The 19,873-nt window shown below is 29.1% G+C and overlaps 1 protein-coding gene across 1 annotated transcript in view; it reads left to right on the forward strand.

Moving 5' to 3' along the window:
• Nucleotides 1–793: 793 nt before the first annotated feature.
• LOC123294181 (eye-specific diacylglycerol kinase) overlaps nucleotides 794–19,873 on the forward strand; it is a 300,385-nt gene continuing 281,305 nt past the window's right edge. Inside the window, exons 1-2 of the mRNA XM_044875288.1 lie at nucleotides 794–952; nucleotides 7,449–7,556. Coding sequence (XP_044731223.1) covers nucleotides 870–952; nucleotides 7,449–7,556 — 191 coding nt within the window. The 5' untranslated portion in view covers nucleotides 794–869. The remainder of the gene's footprint in view (nucleotides 953–7,448; nucleotides 7,557–19,873) is intronic.

A 19,873-nucleotide genomic window follows, 5' to 3' on the forward strand; every position in this document is an offset into this window, starting at 1 on the left:
TGGACTTTTTTTTGTAACCCACTAATTTTGAGGCAGTCTTTTCACCTGTGATGTCAATATTTCGCTAGCTATCACTTATGTGATTAATTCCGGGATCAGGTCTCCACGTTCTTGAAATCTATTAGAGCTAGGTTAATTTTGATCTCAAATTTGAAAAGTATGACCCAAATTTAGTAGGATTACATACTCGGTTTACCAAAATTGGATAAAATTTGGATGAAGTTTAAAACCCTTTACTTTTTTGTCCAACTTGTGCTATAGGTATAATTAACTACTTTAGCCGTAATTACATTAATTTATATGAAATGGTCTTTTTTGAAATTGTGTTTTAGAATCATGACAAATGAATGACAAACAGGCCATTAAAAAAAATCAGTCGTGAAATAAAATATCTACAGTAAAAATGATTAATGACTTATGTATAAATTTTTAAAAAGCTTGTAAACAATTTTTCAAATAATAAAAATATAATTTACAAGTAATTAAAAAAAAAATATTACAATTAAGATATGAAAATTATTTCTATTTGAAAAAAATAAATAAAAAAAATAGGTATTCAAAGGAAATTATTTAATATAATAATAAATTTTGATAGTGAATTTTGTGTGAGTAAAAGGTGGAAAAGTGTTTTAAAATTTATTACTTTAAGTATATACAATTTTTGTGAAATATTTAAAGTATATCGCGACAAAACAATTTCCTTCCGTCTTTAGTTTTAAAGAGTTTTTATTGTTTTAAAGCACGCACTTATTTTATACCTTATTCAAGTGTTATTTTTAAACTAAGCTATCTACCTTTATAAAGTTCATATAATTTTAAGTGTGTTTATACAATTTTTTTTATTGTACCGTGATTATTATTAAAACATCATGCATATTAAAATAACAACATGCCCGTCTTTCAAATTACCAAATTTTTGTACTTCGTATAGTAAATGGAAAGGTCAATATAAGTAAGTATTTATTTATTTTTTTGTTAATTAACAACATTGTTTTTTTTAAGTTTTTATTTGATTTAAGATTGCTTAATTGAAAAATATTTAAATATCCGTTTTAACAAATTATTTAAATAAATTCATAAACTTAGGGTGTCTCTGTTTACCCTAATATTTGAGCAGATAAGGGTGCATCCGTTGGAGGAAAATTTTGAATTCGATTTATGTTTCCTCCTTAGAATTTTTCCAAACATTTAATTGTTAATATTTCGGAAACGGTGAATTTTGAGAAATAATCACAAGATCCTTTTTTGATGTAAAATGACCCAAGAATAATTTTTATTTTGTGAAGAAAATGTCGCATTTGAGACTTATTAAAAAGACAGTTAGAAAGTTATTTGAAATAAGAAGGAATAATATTTAATATACAAAACTATTGAATTTCGATAATTTGAATTCGGCGCGCTTTGTTCAGCAATCCACTATGGCCATAATGTGGCTATTAACAAAAAACAAGAGCAAACGCAAAGTTTAAAAAATCAATTTAAAAAAAATAAAAAATTGTGTGGTAAATCATGTTGAAATTCAACAAAATTTCGTTTTTAATGCTATTTAAGGATGTTCCAGCATGGTATTTGCAGTTTCTATGTTAAAGCAATGGTACAATTTTTTTTTCGACAGAATTTAACGAAAAATTAAATTTAAGAATTTAATAATGCTTACTATTAATTCCCAAAGTTTCAGAAATTTTGACCGTTTAAAATGGGAAATAATTATGCCAACGTCCCAATTTCGATCAATTTACGTCAAAATTAATATCTCGAAAGTGAAAATTAATTTCTAAATTTTTTTCTTAGAATTGTATTGTATAAACATTTTTTTCTACTTTTTCTTCAATATATAATAATATCATAAAAAATAGTTGGAGAGACCGGACATTTTACATGCTTTAAATGGGACATGACCCTCAAAATCGCGAACTTTGTCTTTAAATATCTCGCGATCTAAACGGTCAAAAATTATGAAATTTTAGGAATTCATAAATAAAGCTATTATAAACCCGAGAAAAAAAATTCGGCCAAATCTGTCGAAAAGTGATTTCATGCTGGTACTACCTTAATACATCAAGATGTTTTTTTACTATAGAGAGACTGTGGTAATTTTTCAAACAGAGCTTTAAAAAAAGGAGTTAACTTTGACCTTCGGTACTGCTCCACTACTTACCTTAAAATATTCGGCTAGTACAGGAGTGACGAATCTTTATTACCAACGTGCCATTTTTTCTAAATAAATGCTTAATGAGGCCACAGACGTGCCACGTCAATTAATTTTGACTTCGTGATTATTGGGATTTGCAATTAATCCTTTATTAATGACGTTTTCTACGAAATATTGAGAAAAAACAGCTAAATTTGATGATTTATAGACGTCAGTGCTTTCGCCTAGTCATACATTTCGCCAAATCGTTGCATTTTTGTCAGTTTTAGGATTCTTTGTTTAATTGTGATTTTAGATAGAGTATCTTTGATGCGCTTAATTATCTTATTTTTACTATCCAAATCATCAAAAAGTGAGGGCGCGCATGTTAACCAGGCTTTAAAAACCTTCTAAAACCTCAACCTCTTGAAATGGCTTAGGTACTATGCCAAAGGTTTACTTGGCGCGCGTATGAAAATTTTTTCCAGCACATTTAATTATATAGACGTCCACTGTTTTTTCCTGTCTATCATTGCGCTTGCAATTAATTCCTTTTGTTCTTATGACAAACGATGTAACTACAATAACAAATGAGCGCGTATTAGTTCGTAATATAAGACTTCATAATGAAAATTGTGATCGGTGGCGTGCCTAAAATATTGTGTCGCATGACATCAATGGCACGCGTGCCATTGGTTCGCCATCCCTGGAATAGTATATAAAATCAGGTTGTTGTTCATCAAATCACATGTGTCGAAAATTTTGCCATAAACTTTTTTGATCGAAAACATTTTTTGTTCATGTTTCATTTAAACTGCAATTGTTTGAATTGAGTTTGTGATTTGAACTTGGGAGGTCATTTTAGTAATTATGTAGTATTTAGTATGTACGATGGATGGATATGTGACTAATTGATAGGTATAGGTAGGCAGCTAATTATTATTTTATTTATAAACATATAAATAAATATGTTGAAACTCAACCAACTATGAAGAATTAAATTTTTTTAATTTATAGGAAAAAAACATTTGATTTAAATTATGAAGGTTACTTTTTTATGATAATGTTACAAATAGTTATTAAGTAGGTATTATTAATACGGAACCTAGACGGGTTACAGCCGTGAATGCTGTCAATAGATTTTAGCTTTTTTAAGTTTGTGATACAGAAATGTACAATGAACTTTAATTATCACAATACTGTGTACAATAATCAAAAATCATAATTTTATAGAGCTTATATATTCATTATAAAGCCGTGTTTTTATACCATGCATATATGTAATATGCAAGGTATATTAAGTTTAGTACCAAGTTAGTCAATTTCCGGTTGTCTGTCTGTCGTCTGTCTGTCCGTCTGTATCACGATTACTCAAAAACGAAAAGAGATATCAAGCTGAAATTTTTATAGCGTACTAAGGACGTAAAAAGTGAGCAACATAGGTCCCCATCCGTAGGACCCATCTTGTAAACTGTTAGAGATACAACAAAAGTTTAAACGTAAAAAATATTCCTTATAAAAAAATAACAAACTTTTGTTTGAAACATTTTTTCGTAAATATCACTGTTTACCCGTGAGGGCGCATCAGTTATGTATGTGTGACATGTATGTATGTGTAACGTGATAGAGTCATCAACACTGTCTATGCATGGTATTTCAACAATTAACTCAGTCAATTGTTTGTTTTCACTTGTTCTCATTGAATTTGGTTTATATTTCATTTCTATGTGATTTTCATTCCATTTTTGGTTTGTGCAATTTCGGAAGAGGCTTCTAAGGACGCCCCCGAAAATCTGGAACAAGTCTACACTCAACTTGATTATACATTGAAAATTAAATATGAAGAACTATTATAAGAATTGCCACACAGACAACTGTATGTAGCTTGCTTACGCTCCGGGTAACCGTCTGACTTATTCGCTTACGCACCAGACGCAAAAACAAAAAATCACTAAACATAATATACAGCCAAACGCTCTTTATGCGGGATTGTAACGCGGTCCGCATACGGCTTGTCTATTTTAAGAATATTAGATGTATGAACTAAAAGTATTTGCAAAGAATAAAATTACGTATAAGTATAGTTATTAATTTATTTATCTTTGTAATTAGTACGTACCTATATGCGTATGATTTATCAATATTTTGGTAAATTATGTAAAAATTACATTATGGAATTTATAGTTTGTATATTGTAGCAGGTAGAGGGGAAAGCTAAATGGAAGCAGCGCTGTTATCTTATAAAATTTGCAATTCGCGACTTCAAGAAACTATAGAAGGCCCTCTAATAGCAGTTGAAGAGGGTATAAATATCTATCTCCATGGTATAAACAAACAAAAAGCCATAGAACATATAATCTATTTTATACCATTTACAACTCTAGTTCGAAAGTAATTAGTAGAACTTTTCTTTCTATGTCAATTAATTATAGAAAATCAATTAATTATGTTAATTAACGCCATGACAAATTTTAACTGTCGTTTATCTTCATATTATAGAGACGTAGATGTCCTGCGAATGTCCAACTTGTGCTACGCACTCGTTGTGCAAATTTCGTAGGCGTACGATAATAACACTGTTATCCCACTAGTATCGTAAATAACTATAAAAAAATTATTTAATTTTTGATTTCGATTTTCACGGTTAAACCGTGACCTTTCTGTCAAAATATTAAAAATATGATGTATAAAGATTTTATCAAAGGTTATTATTTTTACCAAATATAAAAATGAATATGTTAAACACAATAAAGTTAGTTTAAATAGAAGTATTAAATTAAATATTTTGATTTGAAATGAAGAAATAATCAAATATAGGTACTTTATTGAAAATGTTATGTAGACATTACCTAAATTAAATATGAATATTAACATTATACGCTGACATGAAAACAATAAAACACAATGCGTTTAATCAAAGAATTCTTTTACTTTGAATCATAAAATGTTTTGTGATTTTGAATTGAATTGAATTTTTATATACATAAAATTGTAACAATTATATTTTCTTTGATAAAATAATAGACAATTCAATTGCAGTGTAAGCAAAAATCAACACTAATAATCAACGCGCCCGTAGATAATTTCAAAATTAGTGTCCCTTCATCGTAATAAAAAATTTATCAATAAACACCTTCTTTTTAGTCCAAATATCCAAAAATTTGAATCATATTTTCAAATATATGGTCAAATTTAACTCACCTTCAATAAATTTTGATAATACAGTGACTTGGTTAATTCCCTTTTTGGTATAAGGGATTCGAACCCGTAACCTAGGCCTGAGTAAAAAAAAACGGTTAAAGTATATCCGTTATTATGCAACCTTTTTGAGAGCCAGCTTACGGAGACAGCCGATATATTTACATACACTCTTGATTTCACTTTGCATGTGTTTGTAACATTGAAATAAGATAATTAACAAAAATATGTTAAAAAAATTTATATGTCTAGGTTAACATAAATTTACCAAAACTGAATATACCAACATCCCAAAAAACAGTCATTATTTTATTAGTGATGCCGCGAAACGAAACTTTAGTGGTATCTCCTTTTTTGTTGAGTTGACAAAAATGATTTTTACTTGCTACGTTTTCTTGGAAAAAATGTTTTATTTTATTCTATATTAGCAGATACAACCCCGCTTTGCTGGGCAATTTGTCCTTCAAAAACAAGACTATCACGTTATAGCTCTCACTTATCCACCATCCTTTTTGTTCACAATTTTACTGATTTTTTGGTGGGGAACTCTAACTTATTTGAAAATGGTGTTTTGCCCATGATACTTGCTGACATTATAACTTTCTATAGGTCCAATCATAAAAATTAACCTGAATTTTATACTTTTTGGATAAAAATTACCAATTTCGATAAAACTTATCGAAAATCGGATTAATTCTGGTCTCGCATATCACATTTCTGGTATAGTATCTGTTAGACCAAGATCTTAACAACAAAATATAATGTATATATGTCGCAGCCAATTAGCTTAATTTTAAGTTTTTTCTCGTCTCAACTAAAGATAAATTTCTCGATAATTATAGAGGCGAGAATTCTCGAGCAGAAACCCTAGTGTCGCAATAATAGAAGATAAAATTTCAGTTTAACTTGCGTTAACAAATAATATTTGAAAAAATGAAAGTTACGCTATTTGATCTCATGATGTTATATTAGACAATAAGGCTGAAAATCATCCAGGCCTCTAGTTGAACGGAGCCGTTTAATAAAAAGGCTTGACTGTTAATTGAACGACTAATTAAGTTACTTGGCTGCGACATATACATATATAATACTATGCTTTAATAACCATTTTATATGAAAAGTGAATGGTAATTTAAAGTATAATAGTAATATTCTGTTCTGTATGTTCTACGTTATATCCTATGTCAATTGCCAAGGTAAACAACTTCTGATGTTATTTAGTTATGATGCATATAACATTCATAAAAATACCCGACCACTGCACTATTACTGTTTATTAATAATATATTAAAAAAAAATTTTAGGAAATCCCCGACACAAAATCAGGTCTGAACGGATGAACCGATTTTTATTATTTGCTTGTTTGAAAGATAATTTAATCGAGACTATTCTTAGCTATATTTCAAAAAAATCTGCTCATCTGTTTGAAGATCTTTCCCTCTTTTCACAAACATCCTTACTTTCACATTTATAATATATAAGGATAAGGATAAAGATAAGGACAAGGATTTGAATGATTTTTCTTGAAATTTTACACAAAATAAAACATCTTTTAAATTTTTTTTTGTTTCTTAGCGATGCACTCAATATATTTTAATAAGATTCATTAATAATTACATAATCAAACAAAAAAAAAAAAGAAAAAAAAAACAGTAAATATTGTAATTCAATGTTTAGCTTTACATTTAATTTTACAATCTCGTTAATTTTATATCTTAATTCAAGGTGGAACAAAACCTATTTTTTTTTCTTTTTATTTATCATGAACCCATAGTTTAAAGTACTATAGTTCATTACTAGTATTAGGCAAATGAGTTTAAAATTAAAAAGAATGAACCCGTCCGTTTTTTCAACGTTAGGAGAAAAATAATAGTTTTTAAGAAAATATAAGCAGAGAAAATAAATGGCGCAAAATGCGAGTTTTCGAGATAAAGCGAGTTTTCTCGTAAAGTTTTGAACGAATTGGACTTTTTCTTTAGCTCTGCATCCCTCTATTTCAACAGGATAATTACGCCCGGCCCGGTTGATCCAAGACCCAATTGACCCATCAGATATATTTGTAGGATAGTAATATAAATAGAGAATATTTGTTTCATAAAATACTTGAAATTTGTTTCAGAATGTCACAAATAATACCAGGTCTAAATTATGACAAGAAAAAAGGTGCTTGGGGAGATAGACCTCCAACTCCATTACCATATGGAAGATATCGTGTCGAATCTGAACGGTAAGTCGATTATTTGTTTACTTAGTAAAATTGACGACGAAAAGAGGGTAATTTTACGTTTAAACGACGTAGGAAGGGCTTTTAATAATGTCTGGGATATGCCATCGGAAAACTTCATTCCAGTTACCTCTTCACTACAGCCCCTGTGAAATACCAACCTTTTATTTAATATAAAATAACAATTAGTATACTTGCCTCCTGACTATTAAGTGTTTTGTGATTTGATAAAAGATATTTGGCAAAATTTCCGAAATTACGCAACAGATCGAAATTTTGTAAAGAACTTTTTTGTTCGTATTGATGAGATTAATCTCATAGTAAACTTTTCCAAAGTCAATTAAGGAACACCCTGTATACTAACTTAAATTTTTGAAAATTGAAAATGTTTTTTTTGTTTTTGTTTTTATATTATGTTCTCATAGTTACATTATAAATGAATTCTCATAACAACATCATTTAATACGTGACGAAAATTTTTCAAACAAACGGTCACGTCACAAAGGTATTAGAATGACAAACATAAAAAAAGGGTACTCTGTATACAGTACAGTATATTCGCTCCGTGCGTGAGTTTCGTTTCCATGGTAACGATACACTACTTTAATTATAGAATTGTATGGATGCATATATAATTGTATGGATTGTATTTAAGACTTACATTGAAAATTTAATATTATTGTCTCACAAATTTAAATAAATTATTATGATAATTTACATTTGAAAAATAATATTTGTTCAATTTGATTTCTTATTTTCACAATTTTAAATGCATTAAGGATGTATGAGCATGACAACAATGTTTGATTTAAAGGCTTAAAATTTGTTTGTAGGTAGTCTTTTACTCAAAGAATATGTGGTTAAAATTTCAGCTAAGGTAACCGTGCAAATTTTTAAGAAAAAAGTCATTAAAAATCGATATAAAATACATTGGCTCTTATGGAGGAATCTCAAAAAACGACATATTTTGGAAGTTTTTGATAATTTTCATTTGGAATGAATGAAAACAAATTAAAAAAAAACTTTTTAATAGAAAGTAAACATATAAGCAATGAATTAGAAAAGAAAAAAACTAAGTGTCACCGTCCATATAAGGGATGTAAGAGCAGGGTAGATTAAGGGTTGAAATTATTTTTATCTTATTTTCAACTTTGATGATGAATTTTGTTATAACTTCATGAATGTAGACGAAAAATAAGAATAAAATTTTTCGATATGTGTCTTGGTTTTCGAAATATCGAAAGCTAAATAATTAGACAAAATTTTCAATTTTCGATATTTTGAAAATTAAGCCAGATATCGAAAAATTTTATTCTTACTTTTGGTCTTATATCGTCAAGTAATAATATAAATTTATCATCAAAATTGAAAATATCTATTTTTAAATTTGTGCCCCCACTACCATACATCCTTAAGTTTAATTAATTCGTGTTTTACAATAATTTTAGTTTGACATTTCTATAACATTAACATGTAAAGAACTGCAAATTAGTAATAACAGCCCCCTTTAACGCCAAAATTTTTCACTGGAAGCGCTGGCATCGATTTTATTGTCCCTATCATGACTACGCACACAACGGATATAGTACAGTATACACATATGCATGCACAACTATACTATCTATCATAAATACTATATTACTGCACGTAAGTACATACATAAATATGTGAGTGAAAAATAAATGGGACAGTCATTTTCTTTATTCTTTTTCACATATGGAAATTTGTTTAGAATGTTTAAGATTTGTATTTATTTGAATCTCTTAAAATTTTCGTGTCGCTATCGTTGAGAGGAGTGTCCATAAAACAGAATTTTAAACTAACATTATGCATGTAGACAAGCATTTGTACGTTTGTTACAGTTGTGCCTCTTCCGATCGAATGCCCTAGGCTGGTGCCTGGTTTGTTTTAATGTAAATCCACGTGTCGAAATTTGTTTAGAATATTAATTTATAGTCAACTAAATTCATATTAGGGATGGGTGATTCCTGCAAAGGAATCGATTCTTGGATCGATCTCGAATCGATAAATCGTCTTATCGATTAACTTAAAAATCAACTGTAATGAAACGATCTTAAAAGGAATATTAGATAGGATATGGCTTTCTGTGAAACTTTGTTTTACCCAACCTTAAATGTAAATTCAATCACCCTTGTCATTCTGATAAAAAGCACTCACGGTACCACAATCTTTTAACAAGTTGTTTTCTGTCTACGGACGATCAAAGCTACACATATATTATATTTATAGCACCTTTATGACTAAGAACATGGCTTTCAAAAGCTCTCGCGGCCACAAAATTTTTTGACGAGTAGCTTTCGGCAATCAAAGCTACTCATACATTATAGTTATATTGCATAAAGCTCGAAAACTATTTTGTGGCCGCGAGAGCTCTTAATCAGAACGAACAATTTTTTTTGAACGACGTTCTTTAACGAGGTCTACGATGGTGAGCTAACTGATAGAAATCGTCACGTAACAGTGTGAGGTATACTGCATACTTCGACGTTCGTCGGAGCCCAGCCTAATAGAGACTTTCTGTACAATGTTTGTTTCGTCAGAATATTATTTTTAAATAAGAAAAGTTTTTCAATTAATGTCTCTTGATAATCGTTTTCTTGGTTTTTATTTTACTGTGTTTATTTATTATTTTGTTGTTTTTCTGTTACTAACTAATTATAACTGTTATATATTCTAACATGTAATAACAACAATAATTATTAATAAAAATATTCATTGTATTGACTGTTTTGATCCAAATTAAGCTCTGTTACGAAAGCGACGCAAAGTAAGGAAATCGCATTTAAAAAAATGCCAAAATTAGGTACTTTTTAAGTGCTAATTAGGTACCAAAGTCATGAAATTATTATATATTCGTTAAATATTCCAATTAAATCAATTTACAATCAATTATTGTTTTATGATAGTCTCCTCTATATTCCAAAGTGACACCTACTACTTTTAATGAATTTGATAGGTCTGGCAATTCATAAATCTTTCTATTTTTCCCATAGCCATATCTCCCGAATCAGGCCTCAGATTGAAATTTGGTAGAGAACTTTTCCATTTGTTTTGATAAGCTTAATTTAGTGGTATAATTTTCTGCTATCAATAACAGAACACCCTGTATATATTATATAAAGCAGGCTGCACGTTACATTATTGAAATATTTTGAATTTTAGAATAAGCATCGTCAATATTAATTAATACCTCTGTCTTTCATCTGACTAATACAGATCAATAACTTCTCTACATAATATTTTCATTTTGCAAAGTGGTGGAAAAATATTAAAAGAGAGGTAGTGAATTTTATTTTGTAAATAATAAATTTTTTTCGATTCTTATTAAACCGTTTACGAAGAAAAGGAATGTTCACCTCCCTTGATAAATTTAATTTGATTGGTTTAGGTAATGAATTTTAAAACGAATGTTGGTAAAACATGCAACTTTTCATTTTTTTTTATTGTTTCGTTTAGTCCTTGTTTTTTTTTTGTGTTATTTTTGCCTGATATATATTTTAATCAATTCATAAAATTATTTTCTGATTGATATGAGTTCAATAAATTTTTTATACTTTTTCAAGGTTGACACGCGTACCTATAGTTTAGTGTGTTTTTTTGAGTTATTCAACAGTGAAAATTCCAAATGGGAAAAATTTTGTTTGTTTTAAAATGTTTACAGTGGTTAATTTTGTTGTCAATGTTTTGGTTTTATTTTTGGACTGGCTATTGTACGCATTAGTGATGGGACGAATGTTTATTTCTAATATTCGCGAATGCGAATGCGAATGTTAACTTTCAACTGAAGCACTCACTAATTATATTTTATTCACTTAATTATTCCTTATACATTATTTCTCCAGCATGTTTTTATACCATGCATAAATGTAATATGCAAGGTATACTAAGTTTAGTCCCAAGTTTGTGACACTTAAAAATATTGATGCTACCATCAAAATTTTGGTAGAGGTGTTCATAAAATCACCTAATTAGTCCATTTCCGCTTGTCCGTCCGTCCGTCCGTCTGTGGGCACGATAACTCAAAAACGAAAAAAGATATCAAGCTGAAATTTTTACAGCGTACTCAGGACGTAAAAAGCGTACTCAGTGATTAATTTTGTTGATGTTTTGTTTTCATTTTTGGACTGGCTATTGTACGCACTAGTGATGGGACGATTGTTTATTTCTAATATTCGCGAATGCGAATGCGAATGTTAACTTTCAAGTGAAGCACTCACAAATTCTAATTTATTAACTTAATTAATCCCTTACATTATTTCTCCAGCATGTTTTTTCTTATTTTCCTTATTCCTTTATCAAATTCCATGGTAAACCCCTCATTTTCAAGCTTATCATGTTGGCTTTTAATGAAAAATATACTCACGAACTAAAATTGTACCGCTTAGGAAAAAACATCCTAGACACAATTTTAACGAAAAAATATAATAAGTTAAAATGTGAAATAATAAGTGTATCAAGCAAACATGATTCGAATGTAACAGTTTTTATAGATGTTGTCCTAATACTAAAGACATTTTTAAGAAGTGAAACAGAAACTGTAAAGATACACCTGTATATCTACACTGTTTTCCTTCAGTTTGAATATATGATAGGTACTTTATATATGTAATTGTTATTTGTATAATGTACTTAAAATTGCATAAATTAAATAGCATTGAATAAGAAAATTATACAAACAAAATAATATAATTTTATTAATAAAAAGTGCATACGTTAACAAATTTCATCGACTAAAATGATACTAGTAATTGTAACCAGGAAAAAACACTACTTCTATATTTAAACATCATGTATAGTTAAAATGAGAAAAATTGAAGCAATTTAAAATTTTTTCTCACCTCCGTGCAGAAAATGTTAAATTTCGTCTAGCTTTGCAAAACGAAGTTGTATAAATTAATTTTTTTTTGTTATGGCGGGAATCGAACCCGCTACCCTAGGCATGCCGTGAACGGAATTGATTACGCCTTAACTAACTAAGCCACTGGGGTTGACTTGATTCAATTTGTTTATGTTACTTTTTGTTCTGGATATGATAAAATAGTATATTTCTCACTTCCATGCAGTGTCAACTTTCTGCCCGCTGCGCAAAAAGAACTTGACGCTTTCTGCCTCCACCGGGGAAAAATAGTACACACACCACGGAAGCAAGTAAAGAATGTCACAGATGTCATGTTTCACGTACTGGTTTCATTTTATAAGAAAATTTAATCTACTTTAAGAAAGGTTATTAGCAGTATTTCGGCAAGCATTTTGTTAGCACATCATCCTGAAGGTTGTAAATCAGGATTTACAGTCAAAGTAATGGTCCAAAACTCATATTAAAAAATTAAAAATTAGTAATACTCCACTTAAGGATGTATGAGCGCCGGAGCAATTTTTTGATTTCGAAATAATTAAACAAAATTTTCGATATTTTGAAAGACGAAAAGTAAAAATAAAATTGTTTGATATATGGAGTTATTTTCAAAATATCGAAAATTGAAAATTTTGTTTTAGTATTTAGCTCTAGATATTTCGAAAACCAAGACAGGTATCGAAAAATTGTATTCTTATTTTTCGTTTTCATCCATGAAGTTATAACAAAATTAATCATAAAAGTTGAAAATAAGGTACAAATAACTTCAACCACAAGGTTAAACTTACCTTGGCTTTGTCTTGTACTACTTTAATGTAGGATCATGCCTTTTTTGTTTTAACGTTTCGTTTGAGCAATTTTTTGATTTTGAAGTATTTGTTTGAGTGTTCAATGATTGTTGAGCAGTTTGTTTCTTTGAAAACGAAGAACCCAAAAATGCTTGTTTAGATGGATCGAATTCTAGACATCGACAGTAATATACCTATGTGTAGTTATTATTGTTACAATTTAAGTAAAAACTTCATAAGTTTCCTTACTAATTGCATTAATTTAGTCGTCTGACTTAAGTACTCTTATTCTTAATATTTATCTATAATAATTCATCGTTATCTTGTTTTGATACATTTCAATTAAATATTCACCATTTCATTTCAATATTAAATAAATATTATATAAATATTGAGAATACCAACTTGAAAGTATACATTGATAGATGCTCTAGTTTATTTTAAAAGGATTACACAGCTACAACCTGTGTTTTACATAATCTTATTAACTTAATTCTACCCAAAGGACATTTTTTACTTACGTACTGATATATAGTTATTGTTTTCAACACGAAAATAGAAATCTTGATATTATCTTTATGAAGTGTTTGCCTCATATCCGCCCGTTTCACTGGGCTTAAAGTAAAAAACATCGCTTTATAGCCGCCACCTCTCTTGATGCGCAAAGTTTTCAATTTTGTTAAATGTAAAACAGTCATAACTCATTGAGTATATCAGAAAAGTTGGCCATGAATGGTTTGACATTTACTATTTTAAATTTTTACAGAATACTTTAATTTATGGTTCAAAATGATGATTATAGATCTACTCCATCTATAATCATCATTTTGAACCATAAATTACAGATTTCTGTAAAAATTTAAAATAGTAAATGTCAGATTAAATTTTATTTTTTTTAAATATATCTTTATAAATTATAGTTCATGTGTTATTCTCATATATCAGCTATATTTCTGTACAGTTTCATTAGAAACCATTCGCTAGTTTTAGCGTGAAAGCGTAACAAACAAACAAACATCCTTACTTTCGCATTTATAATATATAGAGATGGAGAATAGAGATAATAAGTAATAATGAGAATATAGTTTAAGAAACTAAAAAACACGCTTGTTGTTTGTTCTAAGTATAATGTTTAGTATGGTTATGGGTAGTAGAATAAATGTATATAACTGATGATGTCCTATGCATGGGTATGATATAAGAGAGTTAAATACAATCATACATACACAGAAATGAAGCTTATATAAGCGTGTTAAAAATGATTATGTAGCGATAGTAGTGCTACCAGTATTGATCAAGAATACAACTTAATCAGAAAGTTATTAATTTGGTTCTTTCAGGCCACATCCGCCACGGATTGTTAGTTTGGTAGGTAAGTAGAATATGAGGCTAGGGTAGTTTTTTCATCACGCTATATGTTTTTTTTTTTGTTTTTTTTTATTATCAAATCTATTAGTGATTGAATTTAATATCGAAGTTAGTCTTCAAGGAATCATTGTTTAATTTTGTTGTTTTTTTTTTTCGAGGCAGAATTTTTCCACCTAGTGATTAGTGACGTTTAAGATTTAATTAACCATATTGAAAAGTTAATAACCTGCGGGAGTTTAAATCGGTGTGTTATTTTCTGATCTTTAAAATTTAATTCAGATTAGAGAGATTATGAGTTAATTACTATTTGTGAGATTTATTGATTTATTTTATTTTTTTGTTCTGGCTACTCATCGTAAGTTGTTTTTTTCCCCTTTGTGTAGCAAAACATCGAACCATTTGATGTTTGAATGAAAAGAAATGATTTGAAATTTTGTTTAAAAAGTTTTTCAAGGCTTGTAAAATCTTGTTCAATTACGGTAAATTGAAAAAAATTTTGAAAAATGTAAACTGGAATTTTTTCTTTCGCAATTTTAATAATAGTCCATAGTTTGATCCTCAGTAATTCAATTTTATTGACTATACATTAAAGAACCTGGAATGAACGATACATTTTTCCATTTATGGACTGTATTTTGGACTAAATAAGAAAATTAAGAAATAGAAGGACAGATGATTTGTATAAACCGGGTTTCAAATTCAGAGTTAATCCTAGAATTTTCAAATTCCAATCTTTTTTTTGACAACATTGAGTCTTTCTGAAGAGAGAAAAAAGATATAAAAAACACAAAATTTGCAAAATAGGCCTCATTTCTGATTAGACCAAATAGTTCATATTCTTATTTTTACTTCTATATGAGAATTATTATACCATGTATATATGAAATATATCATAGTATATTAAGTTTAGTCCCATGTTTGTAACACTTATATGTATTGATGCTACGAATACAATTTTGATAAATTTTGATATAGATGGTCAGAAAATACACCTAATTAGTCCATTTCCGGTTGTCTGTCTGTCTGCCTGTCCGTCTGTCCATCTGTGTACACGATAACTCAAAAACGAAAAAAGATATCATGCTGAAATTTTTATATCTTGTTCAGGATAAAAAAAAGTGGGTCAATTGGGCTTCTAAACCTTTAGAGCTACAACAAAAGTTAAAAAAATCAGAACATAATGTGTCCCATCAATCAAACTCTGCAACTTTTGTTTAAGTTATTTTTTGATTTATTAACTTTAAATTGCGCTGGTCTAAGAGGGTTCTTTCCATTTGGACTTTTGATCAGGAGTTTCAAATTATTTTAATCAAAAGCCAATTCCCATGTTAAATTAGCGGGAATCCTTACATCCATTAGTGGATATTATTGGTAAATCATAATATTCTGTTCGATATTTTGCTACCACTCTCATTTTTCTAGATTTTTGGTAGCGGTGAACAAATTATAAAAACAAAATTAACATTTTAGTGAGTTAATTTTCTAAAAATCAATTATCAAAAGTGATTTTAAAAAAAACATTTTTTCTTGAACTAAGTATATAAAAATAGTTGATAGACTCGTAGATAAAAATCTTAGCAAGGATTATAACTTTTCTATTAAATTTTAATATAAAAATACTAGGTAACTAGAAAACTAGAATAATAGTAAATAATCTGTGTTAAATTTAAAAAAAAAAAAAAACTATAATACAACATGGGTGACGATACATTGCCAGTGCCAGTGCCGCTTTCAAGTGAAACGCAAGTACCATCTGGTACAGATGATAATGATACTTCTAAAGATTCAATTACCAAGGATACTACACCGACGGTTGTTGAAGATGACGGTCCTGATGAAGATGATACTGAAGAAGGGTGAGTAGAGTACAGCACATTCGCATCATATCTATTGTTGTGGTAAAAAAAAATCCTTATAATAATATAATAGTATTAGTCCCATCAAGTTAGCTGAAATGATTTCGCATTATTTTATAGGAAAATCACTTTCTGAGAAACTTTGAGAACACCCTTTTCTTAGTCATATAGGTATGACTAAGAAAAAGGGCTTTCTATGAAATTTTTTCAAATCGCCCACAAAATGCTCTTTGGATCGTTCTAATCTAAATCTTTCACGCCCACAAAGCTTATAAACGGGTAGTATTCGAGCTACGGGCTACAACTATAATTTATTTGTATAGCTTTGAAAGCCCGTACCTCGAAAACCACCACTTCATTTTTGTGACATTGTGAGCTTTTGATCAGAATGATATGAAGAACATTTTGAGGGCGGGTTTAAAAAATTTTGCAGAAAACCATTTTGCCAGTCATATACGTACTCTACTCTTAAAATTTTTGTGTCCGCAAGAGCTTTTGATCAGAATGATTCAAAGAAAATTTAAGGGTGGATTAAAAAAAGTTTTACAGAACGCTATTTTCCTATCTAATATTGCGGGGTCCTTTACTGAATTTTTGGGTACAGCAATGCCACCCACCTATGTTAAGTTTTAGCGTTTTATCTCTAGAATAGAAAGACACAGAAAATTGTGCATTGATGTAAGTAAGAAAAAGTTTATATACACAAATCGTGGGGAAATTTTACGCCCGACAACTTTGGGTTGAACTATTTTTCTCTAAAATGCATAGTTTTCGAGTAAATTGCAAAAAATTTTTGTAGAATATTGAAAAATCGTTTTTATTATACAGGTACAAAAGTTAAAAATTGGCATAGGTGATATTGTAGGTACCGAAAACTTCAGTAAATCATAAGAAATTACTACTTGATGGGGCTATATGTTGCATGCATCATTGTAATTTTTACAGAGTTTGTTCAAAACTTATTCCCTATGTATAATCTCAATCTCAGTTTGTCAGAATATATTGTAGTATTTTTCTTATATTTGTTTATTGACGTATTTGGTGGAGAAAGTCTCTTTTTTCCTACCAGAACATTTTTAGCATAATTTATAGAATGTTATATAAATTAGTCAAAAAACCACTTTGAAATTTATTGACAATGATTATTGTTGAAGGATAATAAAAAAAAAAAAGTAACAGAATGTCTTAATAAATTTCAATTAAATGTCAACTTACATAAAATTTATTTATCCAAGTCTTAATACTCAACCTACACCAGTCATGATGTAATTGATATTAAATTACTTGAAGTTTCTGGAAAATATCGAGAAAATTTTATTGTTAAACATACATTTTTATTCACAAATGTCATTTAATATTTATATTATATTTCCACTTCTTTTATTCTGTATGAAAAAGTATGGTGTGGATCACCTCCACATAACCTGTATATTTATGTAATGGACATTATTCCACTTGCGAAATATGTGCACTGTCATAGACCATCATTAGTTCCACTATCTTATAAGTCCCCTCAACTCAAACTCCCACTGAGGAAACAAGGTGGCTAGGAGTATTTGGAAGATACATTAACGAAACAAAAATGTGGACTTACCTACATATGGTCCAAGAGGCAACCGTAAAAACATTTGATTAAATTATGAAAGCTTTTTTTGACAAAATTTTGGTTACAGTGGAAAAGGTGTGGTATGATGCCTATTGCCGCCTTTCTCAGGAGTAATTGACACATATTTTAGAGGAGCCTATATCGATTACGATACCGTCAAAGGATGTTATAACGAAAAAATTCGTTCGAAACTCTACATCGTATTTTTTAGTTGGTATGACTAAGTATACAGAGGTGAAAATATCAAAAAGAAATAAAAGAAAAACAGTTCATTAAACATAGCAGTTCTTTTTCAAAGATGTTTTACAAGAATTCGAAAGAAATGGGGTCCATTCTTTGAAATATATATATACTATGAGTAATATAGAATTTTATGCAAAATTTTGTATGTGAAAAATATCATATTACATCCAAAATTATGAACAGAGACAGTCTTTATATTTATACACCGTGGTACAGAAAGGGTGCATTGTTAAATGATTAATACATAATTGAAACTTTGTGAACGGCTTTTTTAGGCGTGAATATCTGTCTGCGCCTTTTTTCAAAAGTGATGAGTTTTCAAATAAGCATTATTTAAGATATTGGTCTGAAAAAACGCGGCATGGAATTTGTCGGACACTATGACCACTTGATGACCAATTCAGGAAAAGTGAACTGTATGTTTGTATCCAAAAACAAAAATACTAAAAGTACGGCCTGTTCGAGATATAGAAGAAACAAGTGAAAGCAAATAATTGACTGAGTTAATTGTTAAAATACCATGTACACATACATACATGTCACACATACCTAACTAATATAATTGATATTCCTATATAATATATACTATACAATTTACGTTTAATTTGTGCTCTCACGGGTAAAGACTGAGATGTTTACGAAAAAATGTTTCAAACAAAAGTTGTTTATTTTTTGCTAAGGAACTTTTTTTACATTTAAATTTTTGTTCTATCTCTAACGGTTTACAAGATGGGTCCTACGGACCTAAGACCCAATTAACCTAGGCTGCTCATTTACGAATTCGACCTCACTTTTTACGTCCTGAGTACGCTGTAAGAACTTCAACTTGATATATTTTTTCTTTTGTGAGTTATCGTGCTCACAGGTGGACGGACGGACGGACGGGCAACCGGAATTGGACTAATTAGGTGATTTTATGAACACCTATGACAAAATTTTGTGTGTAGCATCAATATTTTTAAGCGTTAAAAACTTGGGACTAAACTCAGTATACCTTGCATGCTACATATATGCAATGGTATAAAAAAGCAGTTGGGTAATTTCTTTAATGGATGGTATGGTTTCAGACTTATAGAAAATTATATAGATATTCATAAATACAATGAATTAGGATAGCAAGAAATATTTATTATATTTTTAAAAACTAGTACATTAACAAAGAAAATAATAAAAAAGCATTTATTTCTTTGAAAAATAATACAGTGTGGAACATTTTATGATTTTAACAAGAAAATTTTAGAATAAAAAATATTGGGCTTAAAGAAAGATATCTATTTAAGTTTGAATTGACCTTAACCTTTTGGAGAATCTAAAAACCACCTCAGGCTCTCTTAAATGGCAAGAAATAGAAAAGACCTTTAAACTATTTGTTATAGTCAAAAATTTGAAAAGTATGACCCAAATTTAGTAGGATTACATACTTGATTTATCAAAATTGGATAAAATTTGGATGTGATAGAGCAAAATTAAATTTTTTGGATTCTGATGACGTCATAAAGTTCAAAAATTCGATTTTTTTGATAACACCGGCAAATTTGATCCAATCTTAATGGAATTTTTTTTGAAATCCACTAATTTTGGGT

This window comes from Chrysoperla carnea, chromosome 2 (assembly GCF_905475395.1).
Source record: "Chrysoperla carnea chromosome 2, inChrCarn1.1, whole genome shotgun sequence".
NCBI classification, from domain to species: domain Eukaryota; kingdom Metazoa; phylum Arthropoda; class Insecta; order Neuroptera; family Chrysopidae; genus Chrysoperla; species Chrysoperla carnea.